This window comes from Nicotiana tomentosiformis, chromosome 8 (genome assembly GCF_000390325.3).
Source record: "Nicotiana tomentosiformis chromosome 8, ASM39032v3, whole genome shotgun sequence".
Classification (NCBI taxonomy): domain Eukaryota; kingdom Viridiplantae; phylum Streptophyta; class Magnoliopsida; order Solanales; family Solanaceae; genus Nicotiana; species Nicotiana tomentosiformis.
In genome coordinates, this window is record NC_090819.1 from 138,932,559 (window position 1) to 138,954,523 (window position 21,965).

Sequence of the window (21,965 nt, forward strand, 5' to 3'; positions counted from 1 at the left end):
ATTGAAATTTGCATAGCGAGGTAAGTGTCGTGGTTAACCTTGACTTGAGAGAATAGAATCCTTAAATTATTTGTTATGTGAAATGCATGTGAACGACGTATAAGCGAGGTGACGAGTGTCTATACGTCATCAAATTAATTATTTGCATAATTATTTGAAAATCATAAATTGTTCTAAGACACGAATTAATTGTTATAATAATTATTTCTTTCTTATTCCTTAAAAAATATTAATTCTTGAATTCCTAAAAGTCCATATTGGAGGATCAGGTTGCACGCCGCAACTGACTTGTTTAAAAGTTAATATTGGAGGATCGGGTTGCACGCGCACAACAGACTTGTTGAAAAATCAATATTTGAGGATCGCGTTGCATGCCGCTTCAACAATTATAAATGAGTTACTTGATTTATTTCTATTATTGATATTGTTACTAATATTGCGTATAGGTTAATGTAAGTGAACCGCCTTAGCCTCGTCACTACTTCGTCGAGGTTAGGCTCAACACTTACCAGTACATGGGGTCGGTTGTACTGATACTACACTCTGCACTTCTTGTGCAGATTTCGGAGTTGGTCCCAGCGGCGTACCAAAGACTTGCTCGGATTTCAGCTACTCAGAGGAGACTTGAGGTATAACTGCACGACATTCACAGTTCTGAAGTCCCCGTCTATTGTACCTTAGCTGTGTGTTTATTTCAAGACAACTTTATTTTTTTGAGACCTTTATTTTTATTATTTTAGAAACCCGTGCACTTGTGACACTAATTCTGCGATGGTATTTAGACGCCGTTATTTTTATGGATTATTCACTATATTTCAGACCTTTCTTCCGTATTTGTTTATTTATTATTAATAAATTTAAAAATTATTTTAAAATGGCTAATATTATTTTTAACATTGGCTTGCCTAGCAAGTGAAATGTTAGGCGCTATCACGGTCCGAAGGTGGGAATTTCGGGCTGTGACAGTGGGACAGGGTTGGGGAAGGGTCGGTGTTGTGGTGCGGTGGGGTAGGGGTGGGGTGGCGGTCGTGGGGGAGTTGCTGAGGATGGGGAATAGGGTTGGGAAGGTTGAAGAAGAGTTTTGAAAAATGTTCTTTTATTTTAATAAAAAAAAATATTTTTCTCCAATTGGAGAAAATGAGTTCATAAAGAAAATATTTTTCAAAGCATTTAAGCCATCAAACATGGAAAAATTGAAAAATATTTTCCTTCGTACCAAATACACCCGTAGTGTAAAATAAATCTCTGCTGTAAGTGTATACATAATTTAGATCTTTTTTGTATTATAGCATTATATAATTAAGGAATTTGTTACGTCTGAAACTTTCTCCCAAGAACATATAATAAATAGCAGCCTCGTAAACAAAGCATCTCGTGGTTAAGGAAAGGCCGCACTCCAAGGGAGTCTGTTTTAAGCAACCTACCATGATGCAAGTATCTGTGGCTGATTTCACGGTCGTTACCTATAGATCATACAAAATAACTTTACGGTGAATTTTATGCTCTAAAACTATAAAGACAATTACTTTTTATACTATCTTAATTAAAAGCTAACTATAGATTTACTGTCTATTCGGTAAGAATTATCACACCTCTTTTTTCTCGAGGGGATAGGGGTTTTTCCAATTTAAGTAGCATTAATCGAAATAGGATTATTTATTTATTCAGAGTCACCACTTGGGATAATTTATGGTGTCCCAAGTCACCGGTTTATTTTAAATCTCAAATCGAGAAAATTTGACTCTGTTTAAAGTCTGCGAAAATCAAAAGACCGGGTAAGGAATTTTATTAACCCGAGAGAAGGTGTTAGGCACTCCCGGATTCCGTGATATTAGCACGGTCTCTTTAATCATACTTGACTTAATTAAATTATTTAATTACATGTTTTGAAACCTATGTGCGTTTTATCTTTTACCGCTTTTAAATTACTTGATTATGGCATTATGGAATTATCATGAAAACGAACCACGTGTGTGTGAATCTGTTTGTTTGGTATGCTAAAAATCATGTCACACATACGCGTACACAATTAATAATATTTTATTAAGATTGTTCGGCCAAAGTCGCGCGAACGCGTACTTTGATTTATTTGAAAAAATCATAATCACGTCACGTGAACGTGTACACAATTACGATAATAGATTAAATGTGTGCCTAAAAGAATTTCTATGGGTGTTCATGAATTAACTATTTTCCTAGGATTTGATATTAATGTGAGGCAATGAATCATGTATAAGAGTGTGGAAGAAGTGTACATTTCAACTAATGAGTGCTAGAAGATTTAATTAAATCTATGTTGTTGGAGGTTTCCGATGATTGATAGACATTTACCTTTAAAAGGAAAATGGGCCATCCTATGAACAAATAATTGACGCTGAATCAATTATTGATGGTGTCAAACAGACTTGAATTTCGGCCCAGGTCCAGTTTTATAAAGTACCTCATAGTCCCAATTATTTCCCTATTACTACGGTGGCCTAGACTTATTTGTGTGGCAATAATTGCACAGAATTAATCAGACACTTTACCAAATCAATTTATAACACCAAGTCAGCTAAGTTCATATCTCAAAACGTAATAAGCTACATTGAAGAAGAAAAGCACTAGTACAATGGTTCCAATTATACAAATAATTTCCTAATGAATTACTCATGCCCTTAAGCTCTTGTGATTCAAATTTCAGTCTACTTTGTCTTAAAGTTTACTGCTCAAACAACTGCTTTTAGCATTCAAACGAATTCAAAATTGTGACTGAAAATCTGTACATATACACCTCAAACAGATCTTTCACCAAGTGCTATATTCACTAAATATCCGTTGGTCTCTATTACCAATGATAGAAAAATAAAACAGCATGCTTAAACATTAATAATACAAATTTTTATCAAACCAATATTCAGGAATTAAAGTTGAACTACACATATAAAGGGAACTTCAAATTGCAACTAAGTGAATTTTCAACTAAATTACAACTATAATAAAAAATAAAATTACATAATCCTGACTGATTGAGTTTACTACACTTGATGAAATGCTATAATAACTATAACCTTCGATTTCATCCACAACGCTTGTCAATTTGACGAACAATAGCTTACGAGATTTCAAAATGGCTTGATTGGGGTTTGAGACTCACAGATCTGGCCTATTGATGGCCAGACCCATAAGTTGAAGCCATGACATAACATTATTAATCCTTCACAAATAGCTTGACATGCTGTCTTAGCAAACCATTAGGAAGTCTATTTAGATTAGAATTCATGATCAACAAATTATGATATGGAGATGCCAATAATAGAAACTAATAGTAATACATGTGCTTGAGGACATTCATAACATCAGTGAACAGGTCAGAGGTGAGCCAATGTCAATTCAAGCCATTCAAACACTTAGAACATTTCGCAAGAAGATACATAACATCATGTAAGCACAACGACCATCTAAATTTCACAGATTTCAAGCTCAAATTGATTGTGCTAAGCTCAGAATCATACAAAGTTTATCAATGCGTACCTTAAAGCAGCAAAAGTAAGTAGAAGAGAAAATAAGTCTCTGAAATTCTGAGAAGAAACAGCAGCAAGAACACAAAGCAGAAAAACCAAAACCACAGCAGCTTCAAACTCAAACCATGAATCCCAGCAAAAAAAAATAGTAGCAAATGAAAAGAACCACAGCCTGAATTTTTCTTTTGTTTTCTAGCTTTGAACTTAAAAAGAAGGAGATCAGATTGGAAATGAGGAGAAAGAGTCTTGGAATTTTTTAGGACTCTCTTGCGTGTCAAAAAACTCTCCCTTCAAAATGCAGAATGAGTCCTATTATATAGGCTATGTGTGTGCAATCAAAGAGAATGAGAAAGAGTCCCCAAAAAAACAGAATGTGTCAGCCCCTCCCTAAAATTTAGGAGAATAGCATCTTTCAAAACTGAATTTGGACAGTTGTTCTTGTTTCTAAATAGTTCTTTTTATTTCTTACCCTTTAACTTCTGAAAATTATTTCTTGTGACCCCAATTTGAAATGAACTCTGATTTTTAAAAATGCATTTTAGTCCCTTCTAGAGACTTCCCCAACAAACAAATCAGATTCCCTAATTTTCCAAATCTCTTTGACCCTTTAACTCCTATTAATTATAAATGAATCATAGCAGAAAGAAAATCATGTAAATCAGTCCCAATAAACAAAGAAGCAAAATTAATCTAATTAACTCAATAATTAAGACTAATTAGCATGCAATTGAGCTGTTGAAATCACGTAAACCCTTAAAATAAAACGGATATGCCGCGACTTAAAACAAATAGCCAAAATGTTAATCTACTGTTAATTAACTAATTACTAAGCTAAACTAATTGAACTGAGATAAACGTTCATAAAATAAGTTTTGATTAAACACCTGAAACACACTGTTCTTCTCTTCTTTTTTTAATCTTTCTTAAAGCAAACAAAATAACAAAACAAGATAAAGAGTGCAAGGATGTACCTAGTAAAGAAAAACGACCCATCTTGAAGCGAAACAAGAGGCTCGACCGGATTCTGATGATTCCGTAATGAACTAAAACTTACATTAATTAATTGTTCTTGACAAGAACAAATAATTTCAACTCAAAACAGCTTGAACTTGATGAAGGAATCGGAAAGAACTAAACTGGGTTTTCTGGCCCTTTTTTAGATATAAATTCGAGGATTTTGCGTGGTATTTTTTAGGAAAATTGAAGGTAGATTTGGATTGAGGATGAGGTGAGGAGTGTGGGGTGTGAATTTGGGAGGGTTTGGAGGCCAGCCGCCGGCCAGTGGGGTGTGGGGATTTGAGGCGGCTAGGGTTAGGCTTAGAGGGGAGGGAGATGAAAGAATGAAAGGGATCTCTAAGGTTTGGGAGGGGGGGTGTTTGGACACTTAAATGGGAAATGGAGAGGAGTTCCCAACCGTTGGAACTCAGATTAATCAACGACTGAGATTGAATTAAAAGCAAACGATGTCGTTTGGTCTCGGGGGAAGCTGGACCGGATTGGGGGGACGTTGGACCTGGGCCGCGAGGGTTTCAGGGGGATCTTTAGTAATTGGGCTTCCTTAAGAAAGGCCCAATACAAATACAACCCCTTTTCTTTGTTTGTTTTTCTCTTTCTTTTCCTTTAATTTAAAGTTCTATTAATTTAAACCTAAATTAAATCCTAATTTAAATCTAATTTATAGAAATAAACTTAGTTATCTATTTTACCATTTAAATAATTAATTAATTTAAACTAATGAAAGCAAAATTACTAATTTGTAATTAAAAGCTAAAACGTAAAAATAACCCATATTTTTTGTGATTTTTCGTTTAATAATGCAATTAACTCATGAAATTAAATCCTAATATGCAATTAAATCTAAGATTCTATGAAATAAATATTTTATATATTTTTGGTATTTTTCATAATTTTAAATATTAAATAATCAACTAAATGCAAACAAAATTAACCAAAACAATCCTAAATTTCTATAAAAACGAAAAATAATTTAGAAAGATCTATTTTTGATTTTTTTAGGAGTAATTTTAGTCGGGCAAAAATCACGTGCTCACATGAATTGATAACCGAAAAAATAGATAATTAACTCGCTATAAGTGGCGGCTAACTGCATAGAAATGTAATTTTATTTTACGTTTATATAACTTAAATTCTTATTCGTGAATTCCATTGAACTCTTAAGAGCGTGGCTAATATTCATTAACAAGCAGCCTAAATAATGAACTTTCCTTATTCATGAGTTTCATTGGCTCATCATACTCTACCGACTTCCTGTACAAAAAAATGTAATCGAACATTTCAATATTATTGTAACTTCACATAAATCATATTTAACATTCTTTAATGAAGAGTGTATTAATGTGACTAAAAGTCATTTTGCATTTAAAAAAAAAAGAAGATATTTTTCAATATTAGGTTGGTGAGTGAAATATATTTTTCAGAAAAAATATATATTAAAAATAATAATAATAATAATAATAATAATAATAATAATATTAGCAAATTAGAGAATTGTTTGATGAAATTTTTGAGTATTAAATATTGACAATAATGTATAATTGGTGATTCGAACAGTAACAAGGAGTTAAGAGTTGAGACAGTTTCGACGAAAAATGCTTCTACCCAGGGGCGTATCTACAGTATTGGATATGGATTCTCGAGAATCCAGTAATTTTTACCCGAACCTTGTATTTGTATTGAGAAATCTATTAAATCTACAAGTATATTTAGATAAACAGTTATATGTTTAGATAAAAATGTTGAATCTGAAAGTAAAAGGATGATAGTCATTAGGAATCTTATAGAAATATACCCAAAAAAGAAATTATTTTCCAATTAAATCAATAGCTTTCAAGTTCAAGAAAATAATTTTGTCCATACATTGGGAATCTTATAGAAATATACCCAAAAAGATATTATTTACCAACAACTAGCCATTTTAGTTATGCTACTAAAAGCAACCAAAAAAAGTACCAATGATATATAACATTCAGAAAACATAGGCCAAAAATGATTTTTTTCCCATAGGTATTGTTGCGATTCGTCGAAAACGCATAGATAAGACAATATACAAAATTTGAGAAAGTTTGAAAGTAAATTAAACTAGCTTGGAGTTAGAATTTATTGTCAACAATATACAATATTAAAAAAATAGGCAAAAAAGGATTTGTTTCAAGGGTATAGCTGCAATTCGGTGAAAACATATAGATGAGACGATATACAAGATTTAAACAAGATTGGAGGTGATTTGGACTGATTTGGTATCAAAATTCATAGTTAAAATCGAGTTTAAAAAATTCTTCTGAGACGCATGCATCTCACATACAGGTATACAAGCATATACATGTTATACACATTTGATACTCATATGATAAGCATGTGATATACAAATAATACACAGTGTGATACATATATCATCTTTTTCATATTCATTTTCTACTTCGAAATTTCAATTTAAACCACCTCAAAACTCCACCAAATCATCTCAAATCTAAGATTCAATTTCATATTTATTTTCTACTTCGAATTTTCAATTCAAACTTCCTCAAAATCCACAAAATCATCCTAAAAATGAGATTCAAACTTCTTAAGATGTACCCAATCTATTCAAACAACACACTCAAAAAAGAGCAAACATTTGACCTTTTTTAGCTATAAATAGTTAATTGGCTAATATTGATAGCATTTTGCTAATATTGATAATATTTTATGAATTAGCCAATTTTTATAATAACTTACTTACTGGGGCATAACTAGTCGTAATTTCCCATAATTTATGGATCGAAAGTTTAAGCAGTACTGTCTTATTCATTACCTTCCTTCTTTATTCTAGTTAAATTAGGTGGTGGCGGGAAAATTAACATAAATCATGCCTAAATTTTAAGTAAGTCAAGAATTAACCTAGATGTAATACCAAAGTTTTCTAGTCGGAGTTAAGAGCTAGATCGCCTCACCTGGTGAGCTCCATGTAATCCACAATTGAGGCATAGGTTTCAAACCACATTAATAGTATAGCAATTCCCCTTCCTTGCCCCCTCCACCAATGTAATAAGAAAAAAAATAAACGACAATCTTTACACAAATAACCATCAAGATTCAATGTTTATATTTCCTAATCAATATACTTAGATTATATACTAATTATACATGATAATACATATAATATACATGGATTATAAATTTTTCGGTCATTTTTTATATAAATAGTTAGGCAGCGGATATTTAGATTAATACTTTTAAAAAAATCTCTAGTCCATTCACTTTTCTACACAAGCCTGGTAGTCTTTAACAACCTTTCCAAATAATGAGGAAAAAATAAAAAATAGTCAGATTTACAACTAGTAATTGAAAAATAGCCACAGTTTTAAAATAATTAAAATTTAGTCACATGTAAAGATAAAATCTGAACAAAAACACCCTTAAAAATCTGAAAATATTCCAAAACATAATATGCTGAAGTTCGAAATTTTTACATATGAGCTTCCAACATAATGTGTTGGAATTCTAACATAATATACGGGAAGTTTATACGTATGAGTTCCATAATCCAGCATATTATGCTGGAACTTTCCGTGTGCTGGAGTTCCAACATAATATGCGCAGGAGCTCCATAATCCCGCATATTATATTTGAACTTTCCGTATTTTAGTAAAACAATGACTATTTTTCAATAACTTTAAAAACATTAGTTATTTTTTGATTACCGGTCCAAAAACTGGCTAGCCCGTACTATTTCACCAAATAATGATCTCTTTGTTTAACTTCTTTGGCTCATCAAATTCACACAATTCCCCTGTAATGTTCAAATTATAAGCTACAATATGTTATGAAATAGATATTCCCTTTGTCCCATATTATAATTGGAGGTATAACAGTTATTGGAATAATATAAAAGCCCACCATCACTTAGTGCTAGAACTTTTGTGTAATCCACAACTGTTGGAATTGTGTGGGTTACTATTATAACCGTGCAGTCTATTAGTTATCATTGTCTCGGGCTCCAGTTTCATCCGTCTTGAAAAACTATAATTTGTTAGTTCCACGTGCAGTCACTAGACTTTATCAACTATAACAATAAAATCACAAAATTGCTACATAGTCTTATATGATGTTCTACATATTCTCATTGCTCATAGTACTAATTGTATCTTCTAATTCAAAGAATTGTAAAATTTTGGTGTGATCTCATATTGATGATCTACATTTTGATCTTTACCCGAGGAACCAAGCCCCTCTTCCTTTCCTTGGACAACTAGCCTCCTTAAGCTAACACTTATTAAGAACCTTTAAGGTGAATGACCCTTCTTTGATTATTTTTCTCTTTTGTCTCCAGGTGGGCGCCTGATGCTGACCTAAATCTTGAAATAAATTCCCTCATTCTCCAGATGGATGTCTGATGCTGACTTGAAACTTGAAATAAATTCCCTCGTTCTCCAGGTGGGCGCCTGATGTTGACCTAAATCTTAAAATAAATTCCCTCATTCTCCAGGTGGGCGCCTGATGCTGACTTGAAACTTGGAAGTCACGTTCTCCAGGTGGGCGCCTGATGCTGACTTAAATCTTAAAATAAATTCCCTTGTTCTCCAGATGGGCGCCTGATGCTGACCTAAATCTTGAAATAAATTCCCTCATTCTCCAGGTGGGCGCCTTATGCTGACTTGAAACTTGAAATGAATTCCCTCATTTTTCAGATGGGCGCATGATGCTGACTTAAATCTTGAAATGAATTCCCTCGTTCTCCAGGTGGGCGCCTGATGTTGACTTAAATCTTGAAATAAATTCCCTCGTTCTCCAGGTGGGCGCCGGTGGGCGCCTGATGCTGACTTAAATCTTGAAATAAGTTCCCTCATTCTCCCAGGTGGGCGCCCGATGCTGACCTAAATCTTAAAATAAATTCCCTCGTTCTCCAGGTCGGTGCCTGATGCTGACTTAAAATTGAAATGAATTCCCTCGTTCTCCAGGTGGGCGCCTGATGCTGACTTAAATCTTGAAATGAATTCCCTCGTTTTACAGGTGGGCGCCTGATGCTGACTTAAATCTTGAAATAAGTTCCCTCATTCTCCAGGTGGGCGCATGATGCTGACCTAAATCTTGAAATAAATTCCCCTGTTCTCAAGGTGGGCGCCTGATACTGACTTAAAACTTGAAATAATTTTCCTCATTTTTCAGGTGGGCGCCTGAAAATCTGAACTTATCTGGAACATGCTTTCCTTATGGAGTATCCCTATACAACAAACACAATTTCTTGCCCCTGTTTCACTTAAAGAAAATTTCGTCAGTTTAAAAATGTGGTGGTTAGTTTGCGGCATTCTTGCTGAAGGTATCTGCTTCTGCCGCTACCACGCTTCATTCTGATTAGCTGTTTCGGCTAACAAAGAATTTTTTGATGTTTTGATCGAACCTTGACCACAAAAAACCTCTGAATCTAAATCCCTTACACTCAACTTGTTATATGTCACTTTTATTCTGACAATTGTTGAACCTTTGCATTTTCTCAAAATTCACGAATCATTTGACCACCTGAACTTCAATTACCACCACATTTCTCATTCTAAATCATGTCACTTGTGATGTGCTTGGCTGAATCTCGCTTGATGCAATTAAAAAGCTGGTAATGGGCTTTAAAGTCCTTTCTTGCTTGCTTAACAAAGACTAACTTGACAGAGACTTAGAAAAATATACCCAAAAGAAAACGAAACGAAGTGACTTCGAGAATTAGGAATAAAGAGGAAAGATTTGAACAGAGATGACTATTTGAAGAAAAATGGAAAAGAGACTTATCTGAATGAAGCAGATGGCTCCAATGATCATGACATGCATTTCGGATTGATCAGCCCAATCCATCCAACTAATCACATTTCAGTTCATGCCATGTCTTCATACTTCAAACCGGGTTTTCATAATTCAATTTCTCTATAAAGTCATGAACCTCAATCGGCTTGTAGTACCCCGAAGGATTTTCACCAGCAAACCTCTCTCATTTGCTCATCTCTCAACTCATTGTCGCCTTACAGTGCCCGTAAGGGTTTTCACCAGTGGTACAGAAATGTAGGCATGCTTTCAAGTTCAACAGTTAAACTCAGTACGAGCAAAATAGATCAATACCGCATTATATGAGGAATGTGACATATGTGCGGAAAGACTTCTTGTACTACTGGTCATAAATCATTCGGTCACTCGGTACTGTCTATGGCCAATCCAGCCCAGGGATATTCTATCCCGTATATATATTCACATCGACTGACAGTCAGTCTCTCAGTACCGTATAAGGCCAATCCAACCCTGGGGTAATTTACCCCTACATGTTAATGATACGGACAAGATCCATGTCTAGGAAAAATTCATCACAATATAAATAAATAAGGCAAGTTCATGCCCTAGAAAATCCATCCTGAATATATATATATATATATATATATATATATATATATATATATATATATATATATATAAAATCATCTACGCTCACTGGGGGTGTGTACAGACTCTGGAGGGGCTCCTTCAGCCCAAACATGATATAAAGCCGATATGGCCTACTGCAGGCGAGCAGTCCCGATCCGTATAATAATAAAGCCTATAAGGCGTGTTGCAGGCGGGCAACCCCGATCCATATAATAATAAAGCCAACCCATGTCACGACCCAAAATCTCACATGTTGTGATGGCGCCTAACTCAATACTAGACAAGCCGACAATCCCAATGAACCACCATATCTTTTTAAATTTGAAAATATAATAATTAAATTCACCGGAAGAAATCTCACAAATACAAATATAAACACTCCCAAAACTCGGTGTCACTGAGGACATGAACATGTAAATGAATACAAAATCTGACTGATAAAAATCACTGTCTGAAATATAGAACAATACAATAACTAAACAGGAAAGGAATCAAGTCTGCGGACGTCAAGCAACTACCTTCATAGTAAATAACTCTGAAATCTAGCAGCCGTCGTATCCGGGAGCACCTGGATCTGCAGAAGAGGTGTAGAGTGTAGTATGAGTACAACCAACTCAATAAGTTACAAGACTAACCTCTGGGCTGAAAGTAGTGACGAGCTTTGCAGGTACAGTCCAATACATAAATAATGGTACAAAAATATAGGCATGCTTTCAAGTTCAACAGTTAAACTCAGTACGAGCAAAATAGATCAATACTGCATGATATGAGGAATGTGACATCTGAGCGGAAAGACTTCTGGTACTACTGGTCACAAATCATTCGGTCACTCGGTACTATCTATGACCAATCCAGCCCAGGGATATTCCATCCCGTATATATATTCCCATCGACTGACAGTCAGTCCCTCAGTACCGTATAAGGTCAATCCAGCCCCGGGGTAATTTACCCCCACATGTAAATGATATGGACAAGATCCATGTCCAGCGAAAATTCATCACAATATAAATAAACAAAGCAAGTCCATGCCCTGGGAAGTCCACCTCGAATAATATATATATATATATATATATATATATATATATATATATATATTGGATGTCTCAGTTTAGCTCGGCAACAGAATTTAAGAGTTTAAGATATTCATTAATTAATATCATAGGATTGAATATCCGCATGAGTCATCAATTCGTTTTGTTTCTGAGTTTTAGGAGTCTAATGGTAGAAAAAAGAAATCTAAGTCGAAGAGGACACCGTCCGCCCTTAGTTTGATATGCCATAAATGTTTCACATTACAAAGACCTATGTACGTTTAGACTTATCATCTAGAGTTGTATATTAAATGGTTCTTAATCATTTTCATTTTTGTTTCTTTACAATTGAGGATTTAAATTACAACACATACATTGAAATCAAATATTTTTATAAAGGCCATACATTATAGAGAGATAAGAAAGATTAGGGGTTCAAGGACAATGGGATTATGCTGTTGAATGAGCGTAAATACATACCTTAACGGCAATCACGTTAAGGTATAAATAAGAGTTTTATGGAAGATCATCTTTTGAAAAGATAAAGTCGAAGAAATCACGCCTCTAAGTTGGACAATTACTTAGGCAATGTACACATCCGTTTTTCTTTCCAAGCATCAACATATTTTGAGTTGCTAATAATGCGGTGAATCTACTTTATTGTGTTTAAAGGGGTCATATACCATCTTGTAGTATCTTTTATATTGAAATCTAACAGGCACACAAATCCTTGTAGAAATTTAATTGACTTTATTAATGTTAAAAAGAGCATTCAATTTTTGAGGGGTATTTTGGTTTTTCAATCTCTAATTTGAGACTTCATGCTTATAATATAGTATGATGATGATAAATAGCCAAATATATCCTTGTACTATGAGAAAATGTTTAAATATGTCCTTCATTATACTTTGAGTCCAAATATACCCATGTCGCAATACTATTGGTTCAAATATACCCCTCTTATGTTAAGTTTGTCTAATGTAGACATCCAATCCTACGTGACACTGATATTTGATGAGGTGATGTCACATGGCATGCCACCTCAACGCCCCTAATCCATATATAAATGACAAAAAATTGAAATATAATGTTTTTCATGATGGTGACAATAGTGGTGGAGGAGAAGAAAATTTTAGTGATGGAAAAAAAATAAAAGGGATGGGTAAAAGGGGTTAGGAGCACTGAGGTAGCAAGACATGTGGTATCCACCTCATCAAATGTCAGTGTCACATAGGATTAGATGTTCATTTTGCACAAACTTGACAAAAAAGGAGTATATTTGAACCAATAGTATAACGACAAAGGCATATTTAGACTCAAAGTATAACGAGGGGTATATTTAAATATTTTCTGATAATACATGGGTATATATGGCCCTTATGATGTGATGATGATACTATACATTATACAAGCATGTACAACCTATTGGATTTTCACCATATTTTGCCTATGATTACATAGCTAAATTTTGAAAGTAAACTGAAGAGAAATTCAAATCCATGCCTTTTCAGTTTTCACAACGTAAAGATTTTTTACACTATTTTAGTTAAAAGCTAATGGTAAATTAATGTCTAGTAGGTATGAATTGGTAACTCGAAAAACAGATACTTAACACACTATAAGCGGCTAACAACACTAATAGTGTAAAATTTATTTACATCGTATATATAACTTAAAATCCATATTCATGAGTTCCGTTCCAGACTCATATCGACCCTCGAGAACGTGTCCAATATTCATTAACAAGCTGCCTAAATAATGAACTCTCCTTATTCATAAGATTCATTGGTTCATCATATTCTACCAGTTTCCCTGTAAAAAAAAAATGTAATTAAACATTTCAATATTTTTGTAAATTCACATGAAACCATGAGTGTGTTAGATGCAACTGAAGTCATTTTTCATTAAAAAAAAAAATATTCTCCAATATTAGGTTGGTGAGCGAGAGAGATTTTCCAAAAAAATATAAATTGAAAATTAGTAATAATATTAGCAAATTAGAGATTTGATAAATTTTTTGAGTAATATAGACTGACAATAAGGACACGAAGTTAAGAGTTACAGTTCTGACGGAAAATGTTTCTGCCCAAAAGTGAAAGAAGTTAACCAAACACTAGAAAATGACTTACTCGTAAAAAGAACTTTTTAAAAAATGACTTCTGTCGTACCAAGCACACCCAAAATATAGAAGTTATTTTCTTGAACCTTACCATCACTTATAGCAAGAACCATAGTGCAGTCCATAACAGTTGGGATTCTGTGTGCTACTGTTATAACTGTGCAGTCCTCAAATTCTGTCCTTATGGTTTTCTGGATTATGGAATCTGTTGCATTATCAATTGATGCAGTGGCTTCGTCAAGCACTAATATTTTCCTTCTTTTCAATAATGCTCTTCCTAAACAGAATAATTGTCTTTGTCCCATGCTCCAGTTTGATCCATCTTGTGCCACTGTATGTATTACTGATTGTTAGTATAATTTTCATATCATAGAGGATTCAACACATTATCAGGTTATGTTGTTTGTCTAACCTGAGGAGTCTAGTCTTCCTTCTTTTTGATGAACAACGTCTCGAAGTTGACATTTCCTCAAAACCTTGCACCCATGACAAGGGAAATAAGCGTTTAAGCAATTACATGTTTGGATAGAAGTGCTGAATCTGATATATAGTAAAAGGGCGATAGATATAAAAATATGTTACCTCCCATATTTCCTGATCAGTATGCTCTGACAAAGGGTCAAGATTGTATCTAACAGTCCCGCTAAAAAGTGTTGGATCTTGTGGAATGATCGATATAGAAGTTCGAAGATCATGAATCCCGATGGTTGAAATATTTAGGCCATCTATTATGATCATTCCTTCGGTTGGCTCTACCAAGCGAAACAACGCACTTATAAAAGTTGTTTTGCCACTACCTGTCCTGCCTACAATTCCAACTTTATATCCACCTTCAATTATACAGCTAATGCCTTGTAAAACTAGTGGAGCATTGGGTTGATATCTGACCTGAAATATACACACTGTAAGCTTTATATTACTTCAGTGAGGAAAGGGGTATGAATAGCTCAGGCATTAGGATACTAACCTTTAAATCAACAATCTCAACTTTACCGGTGGAAGGCCAACCGGGAGCAGGTCTATTGCCTTCTATTATTTCAGGGCGTTCGCTGGGAATATGCATGTATTGCTCTAATCTTTCTATGGAAATGATGGAATTTTCTAGCATGCATTGGTTTTGGACGGAAGAAACTAGGAATACGTTTAACGAAAGAGCATATGATAGAGCCATGCCAATATATCCTGAAAATAAGTTGCCAAAGTCTTGGTATATGAACTGAACTTCATTTTGTTCTAGTTTCATTTAATGTTAAGGTCAAAATAAGATAAACTCATTACCTGAATTAGAAGCTTCGAAGGGACGCAAGACCATGGCTAAGGCTGAGGACGAGAGAACTATGGCACAGAGTATTTCAAGACGTTGGATCAACCACTCGGTTGCTGAAAAGCTATGGAAAAAGGCAATGGCATTTCTATCAATAAGGTACAAATATTCTGTGCAAAAACGGTCCTCCTCCTCAAAAGCTCTGATGGTCATTGCTCCCGATATCGCTTCAGCAAGATGGCTAGCAACAGATGACTTAGTTGTGCCATCAATCCTCATAAGTTCCTTTGCTGAAGCAAAATAGAATCTCTGTGCAGAACAATAAAACAGTGAACTACAATATTAAGTAGGCAATCAATAGAGTTTTTCGGCGTCTGCAGCTTAATGTAGTTAATAGCCTCACCTGTAAAATCACAGTCATATAAATCGTTGGTATAATGACTATCAAGATTGGCCAGGTAAGAGCAGCCAATATTGCTAAGCTGAAGTATGTGGTCAAGGTTGAGGCCAAGGCTTGACTGAATCTAAATGACATGTCAAGATCCAAAACACTGAGGTCTGAAGACAACTGCAAAAGAAGACTATGTTAGTTCCATATAAACTTTGCATCGTTGTTTGTAGGCTAGCTTAGGTCGTCGTTTCTTACCCGACTAAGTATTCTTCCAAGTGGGGTTGAGTCGTAGAATGACATTGGTGCTCGGAATATTGAGGTTATTAACTTACTAAAAATAGATTTTGAAGACTTGAGGCCTAAATCAATCACTGCATAGGACCTAAGGAACAAAGTTAGTGACATACCAAATCCTATGGATGTGTATATTAGGATGAGATTAAATTTGCTGATACTTGAACTCTGTAAATCAGCAGCTAACAATAGATTTTGTCCAAGCTGCCCAACCATATATAGGAGGTGTGATAATATAGCCAAAAGAAGGTAGAAAAATCCATTGCTTTGGCCAACATATTGTTTATAAGGCTTAAGACCCGTGTATCCTGTTTCTCTTTCTTCTTGTTTGATCAACTGCTCACCGACAGCTGCTATTAGCTGCTCTTCTGCACACAATTGATGTATATTTTCTTTGGAGCTTTTGGTTGTTTCTTTGAGGGAACACCCTCCATTACTCTCACTTTTTGTTGAGTCGCCATGTGCATTAATGAGGTTTTGAAACTCTTCACAAGAAAGAAGCAACTGATCAAAGGAAGCTGACTGTATGATCTTCCCTTCAGACATTAGCTATTAACAAAATAAAGCTCTCTTAGATCCACAACTTACGCACAAACTGTTCGAAAAAGTCAGGCAAACAAACTCATAGAAATAAATGTGATATCATACATAGTAAATGAGATCAAGCTTGTAATTATGAGATAATATGCAGAATAAGATTACTAACCAATATTGAATCAAATGTCGGAAGGAAGTCTACTTGATGAGTAACAAGCAAGACTGTCTTTCCGGAAAGAGCTCCCATGACATATTCCTGATCATATTCCAAGTTAGCAGTTTCACGAAATACTTTTCAGTTTTTAGTTCAGAAAGATAAGGGTTCTTACATTAAACAGACAGGTTGAGGTATGTGCATCAACTGCGCTGAATGGATCGTCCAAGAGATATATGTCTGCATCTTGATACAGTGCACGTGCCAGCTGAACTCGCTGCTTCTGTCCGCCACTAAGGTTAACACCTCTTTCTCCAATAATCGTTTCGTCACCAAAAGGAAACATTTCAAGGTCCTTGACAAGAGAACACCTTTCAAGTACTTCTTGATACTTGAGTTGATCAATGTTGGAACCAAAAAGAATGTTATCCCTTATTGTTCCTGTCTGAATCCATGCATTCTGAGAAACGTATGCCACTGTTCCGTGAACTTGAACCTGAAAATGGAGAAGGGAATGAAACAGGTTTAACACCAAACTACTCTTCTCTGCTGAGATCCAAGTATTACACAACAATTTGGAATTTAAAAGAGAATGAGAAGCTAATGTAAAGCTTACCAGGCCATCAACGAAAGGAACTTCTCCGAGAATTGCAGCTAAAAGCGTTGATTTACCAGAACCAACCTCTCCACATATTGCTAACTTTTGCCCTGGTTTAACATGAAGGTTTACACTTTTCACTGTAGGATTAGGCGAATTCGCATCCCATGATATCCCATTGGACTTGATAATTATGGAATGCTCAAGTTCCTTCTCCTTGTACTTCTTCTCGATACGTCTGTTATGCAACTCAGGAGCCTCGAGAAATTCCTCAATTCGAGTGAAGGAGACTTTCGCTTCTATGAATACTCCAAGAATATCGGGGACTGACCTAATAGGTTCCTGAACAATGCGTAAAGTGGCAAGGAATGTGAAGACATTAGTGGTATTCAGGGGGACCTTGAGTAAGTAACAAGACCAGAAAGTAACTGCAGATACTATGATTGGTGTTGACCAAAACAAAACCAGGTAATAGCCTTTCTGCATTTGAACTGCTGATAACCATTTGTATTCTTCTTCTCTTAGCTTTTCAATAGCATTCTTAAAATGTTTCTCCCACGCGTACAACTTCAACACTTTCATACTAGTAAGTGCTTCTGTTATGGCCCTTAGCATTTTATCTTGCGCAACCATAAGCCCGGTCAAGTACTTGTGCTGTGATTTGGCCACTGGAGAATTTCCTAGCACACTTGCTACCACTAATAGTATAGCCGGTATGGTAGCCAGTCCCACAGCATAATACATTATGACTAATGCAATGCATATCTGAACAGCCGTTGTCCATATTTGGTGAAACCAATACGGAAATTCACCAATCTTATAGGTATCAACCGTGGCATAGTTTATTATCTCACCAGATGAATGAGTAGTCTTAGCAGTGTTTGAAAGCCGGAGTTGCTTATCATATATAGCTGCAGTAAGCAAAGATTTAATTTGAAGGCCGATTAATCTAGTCCTGAAAAACCATTGCCTCTCTGCTAATGATTCTATGCATTTGGCGATAAGGATTCCCCCAGCTAGCACATAACCTTCATATTTGAAAGCTCCCTTTCCTTTGGCAACTTCAATGAAGGCATAAAGAAACAACGGTCCTATTGACACCGTCACTGTCTTAATCAGACCGAAGAATCCAGATACCACAATGGCTTTCCATTGACAGAAGACTATCGTTGAAAATACAGAAGGCCGAGTATATGAATTTTTTTGCTTTCTTTTATTTAGTTGCTCCTTAAACAAAGAGTACAATGTCCCAGCTTGATCCTCTCGCCTCAATTCTGGAATGTCCTCATCATTAAGAGTTTTATCCTTTCCCTTCTTCAATAAATCATTCAACCAGAAAAATGACATTGTGCTAAAACCTCCAGCTTTGGCAAATGGAGTTGTATTCTCCTTTGAATCAACTTTACCACAGGCATCGGTTCCTTCTCCCAACAGAGGTTCACAAGTGCATAAATTCTTTTGGCCTTTGGACGCAGAAACAATCATCAGAATCACCCCCGGCAGTGGTAACAAGTCCAAGACTGATTTTGTGTGCACTACCTTTTTGACAATTACTTGCCACATGGATGAAATGCAAAGAAATCCTACTAGTAAGCTTGCTAGAAAAAGACACAACTTTCCCAGTGAAGAAGTATCTTGTTTCTTGATAGAAAACAAACTTAGCAGCAACCATGCGAGCCCTTGTAACAGCAGCACCAGCCATTGAAGGAGAGGTAGAATAGTTTGATCCGTGATGATTTTCTGTGAAACTTTCCATGTCCCAAAACACAAGTATGCTAAAGCTAAACTGCCATTGACAATGTAGGAACAACTTGACAAGACAGAATTGCCTTGAAATTCAGAGGATGACACACTCTTTCTTGACGAGAACTTGGTAGAAAAGAGGAAAACAAGAATCATCAGAAGAAGGATATCCGCAGAAATGACGAATATGTGATTGGTGCATGAGGATGAATCAAGGAAAGTTGTAAAAGCTGAAGTACAACTCTCTCCGGCTTTCTGAGAACATTCATATTTCCCACAGAAAATCAGCCAGAGATCCATGGTTATCCCTGATGAAACTTAAAAAAGAATAACTAATTAAAAAAGGCATGGTTTGGAGGAGGGGTGTGGGGGTATTTATCAGATTCTTGATACTGTATCAACTAATGTGCAGCAATCATGTAAGAGTTTCAAAAGAAGAAAGATAACAGGAGAGGTTCATTGGATGCTCATAAGTCATAACAACAGCAACTACTACTACTACTATGCCTTCGGTCCCAAGCAAGTGGAGTCGGCTATATGAATCCTCCGTTCCTCGCTGACCATTTCGATCCATTTAAGCTTAGAGCCCGTTTGGATGGGCTTGTTGTAAGTGACTTTTAAGCCAAAAGCCATAAGTTAGAAATTCTAGCTTTTTGCTTTTGACTTATTTTTGTCATTTTAGCTTTAAAAACAAGTGCTTAAAAACACTTTTTTACTTTATCCAAACACTACAAAATGGCTTAAAAACTATTTTGGCTTAAAAGTACTTAAAATAAGTCAATCCAAGCGGGCTCTAAGTCTAGTACTATACAATATTTCATGTTCATTGCATGTTCGATATTAAGAAAATTTCCCGGAGACTAAATAATTATCAAGAAATATAATTTCAACAAAGAATCACATTGTAATTGCAAGATGGCAACAGCTGAAAATGCTAATCATTGTTCTTTCAAAGCTGTTGTTTCCTTCAGAAGATAGAGAGCATTTTGCTTAATCAATTAAAGGTACAGAGAAAGCATCTTTAAATGTACAAGGCATTTAAAATCCAATAAAATGTTAAGATAAGGAGCATTTACCTTAGTCAATTATAGTCCTACTTTCAGATAAAAAGATAAAGAGAAAGCAGCTCACAAACAATCATCTCCAATCTTGTAGCAGCACTTTTGCTTAACAGTCACACTGAATAGTTAAATTTCACTAACCTTCACATTTATACCACTGAACCAAAAGCACAATCTCTTTTTCCTTTTCTCTTATTTGAGTTTTATTTTTCTATACAAAAAGTTATATTCCCTATCATTGGACTCAGGAAGAGCTATGACATTTTAACCTTTTCTCCACTTTTCTACAGCTGCCACTTGAAATGACAGCCAATCCAAAATAGAATCTTTATTTTTTGCATTTGCTCACCAAAAGAACAGAAGATTGAGCAATGGAATTTTACAGAACTAACATGAACTTAAAAAAGAGCAAAACATGTCAGCAGAACTAGCTAAATTAAGGAGCAAATTCAGATTTTCAAACAAACTTATAAAAGCAGAAGTTGGAACTTACCTTCTTTGTTTTGTTATTTTCAGCTCCAGAACACAGTCATCTGAAAAATCTTAGCTCTTCATAATTTCGACCAATTTTCCACCAGAGTATAGCAACTTGTGTGTTCACTATATAATAGCTCCAGCGTTTAAAATTATATATAACTGAATAAATAAATTTCCATGCATCTTATTATATGCAAATATGGATTTCTGACGTGAGATTTGCACATGAACAAAAAAAAAAAAAAAAAGTAACCAACTACAACTACAGAAGCAATAAATGCTAAGTTGGTTTTAAGATAAATTTTGAGACAATACCATGTTCGTATAAAATCTATATATATTTGTACCATTGTGAAAACTTGAGTATATTTACTGGAAACTCGTACAATATGGCAAAAAGTGTTCACTTGGGAAGTTTCGTTACTATCATTGTTAATTTTTCCCGACAAATATTAACCACCACAACTTTATATAATTTTATTACTTTCTACTCTTGGATGGCATATTGGCATAAGTTTGTCTTTTACCATAACGGCAAAAATAAAATTTAGAAGCTTAAAATAAAGAGAGAGAGAGGGGTCTAAATCTTTCTTTGCTTTAAGTATGTAAATTCTCCTAAAAGCAATGGTGGTTTTATGATTTATCAAAGAATTAGATACCATAAAATGCAGAGCATATTCGCCGGGAGAGTCGTAGGAAGGATTTGAAATTTATGGGTTCGAGATTCTAAATCTTTTAAGTAACTGGGTTCTAAAAATAATAATTTATACATATTTAATGAACTTTTTAAGACAAATACTCTGTATATAGTTTGGACCAAAGTTATTGGGTTCGGCCGAACCTGTAGATTCTACTCTCCCTCCGCCCATGTTCACATGACTGTGAGCTTGGAAAATACTTGCTTCCATGCGGAGAAAAACTTACTCGCACCTAATGTTTACACTAAACAAATGAATCTAAGATATATGTCTTGCATATAAATTTTTGTTACTTAACCATAGCTAAGTGATAAGTATTTTCACTTTAATTTGTAACTAGGATGGTTAAATTATTCGCTTTGATGTAAACACTAAGGGTGTGTTAGGTACGATGGAAAATATTTGCCATGAAAAATATTTTCCTAGAAAATGTTTTCATGAAAAATGAGTGGTTTTATCACTTATTTTTCTTGTTTGGTTGTTGAGTGAAATTTTTTTTTCGAAAAATATTTTCTAATATTTGGTTAGAGAATAGCAAATATTTTTTTAGGAAAATATTTTTTTATGTTACTCTCCTCACGTCCCCAAAGTCCACATGTTTCCTTGCTCTCAGGAAAATATTTTTTTATGTTACTCTCCTCACGTCCCCAAAGTCCACATGTTTCCTTGCTCTCCCCCCCCCCCCCCCCCTCCCAAA

The 21,965-nt window shown here is 34.9% G+C and overlaps 1 protein-coding gene and 1 long non-coding RNA gene across 3 annotated transcripts; both read right to left on the reverse strand.

Moving 5' to 3' along the window:
* Window positions 1-2,839: 2,839 nt before the first annotated feature.
* On the reverse strand, window positions 2,840-4,764 carry LOC108948215 (uncharacterized). The gene is made up of 2 exons (XR_001972881.3): window positions 4,475-4,764; window positions 2,840-3,217 (listed from the first exon to the last, which is right to left on the reverse strand). It is a non-coding gene; the product is annotated as an uncharacterized lncRNA (long non-coding RNA).
* An 8,648-nt stretch (window positions 4,765-13,412) lies between these two features.
* LOC104112862 (ABC transporter C family member 10-like) lies at window positions 13,413-21,069 on the reverse strand. 2 transcript variants are annotated; one of them, XM_009622911.4, is made up of 12 exons: window positions 20,587-21,069; window positions 17,308-19,340; window positions 16,867-17,187; window positions 16,707-16,793; window positions 15,962-16,549; window positions 15,719-15,883; window positions 15,330-15,624; window positions 15,019-15,233; window positions 14,634-14,939; window positions 14,464-14,527; window positions 14,143-14,382; window positions 13,413-13,744 (listed from the first exon to the last, which is right to left on the reverse strand). In XM_009622911.4, exons 2-12 carry the CDS (start codon window positions 19,330-19,332, stop codon window positions 13,638-13,640), a joined length of 4,413 nt encoding a protein of 1,470 aa, XP_009621206.1. In that variant the 5' UTR covers window positions 19,333-19,340; window positions 20,587-21,069; the 3' UTR covers window positions 13,413-13,637. The 2 variants fall into 2 exon arrangements, with proteins under 2 accessions (XP_009621206.1, XP_009621198.1); XM_009622903.4 differs by having other exon boundaries at window positions 17,308-19,349.
* Between the last annotated feature and the right edge of the window lie 896 nt (window positions 21,070-21,965).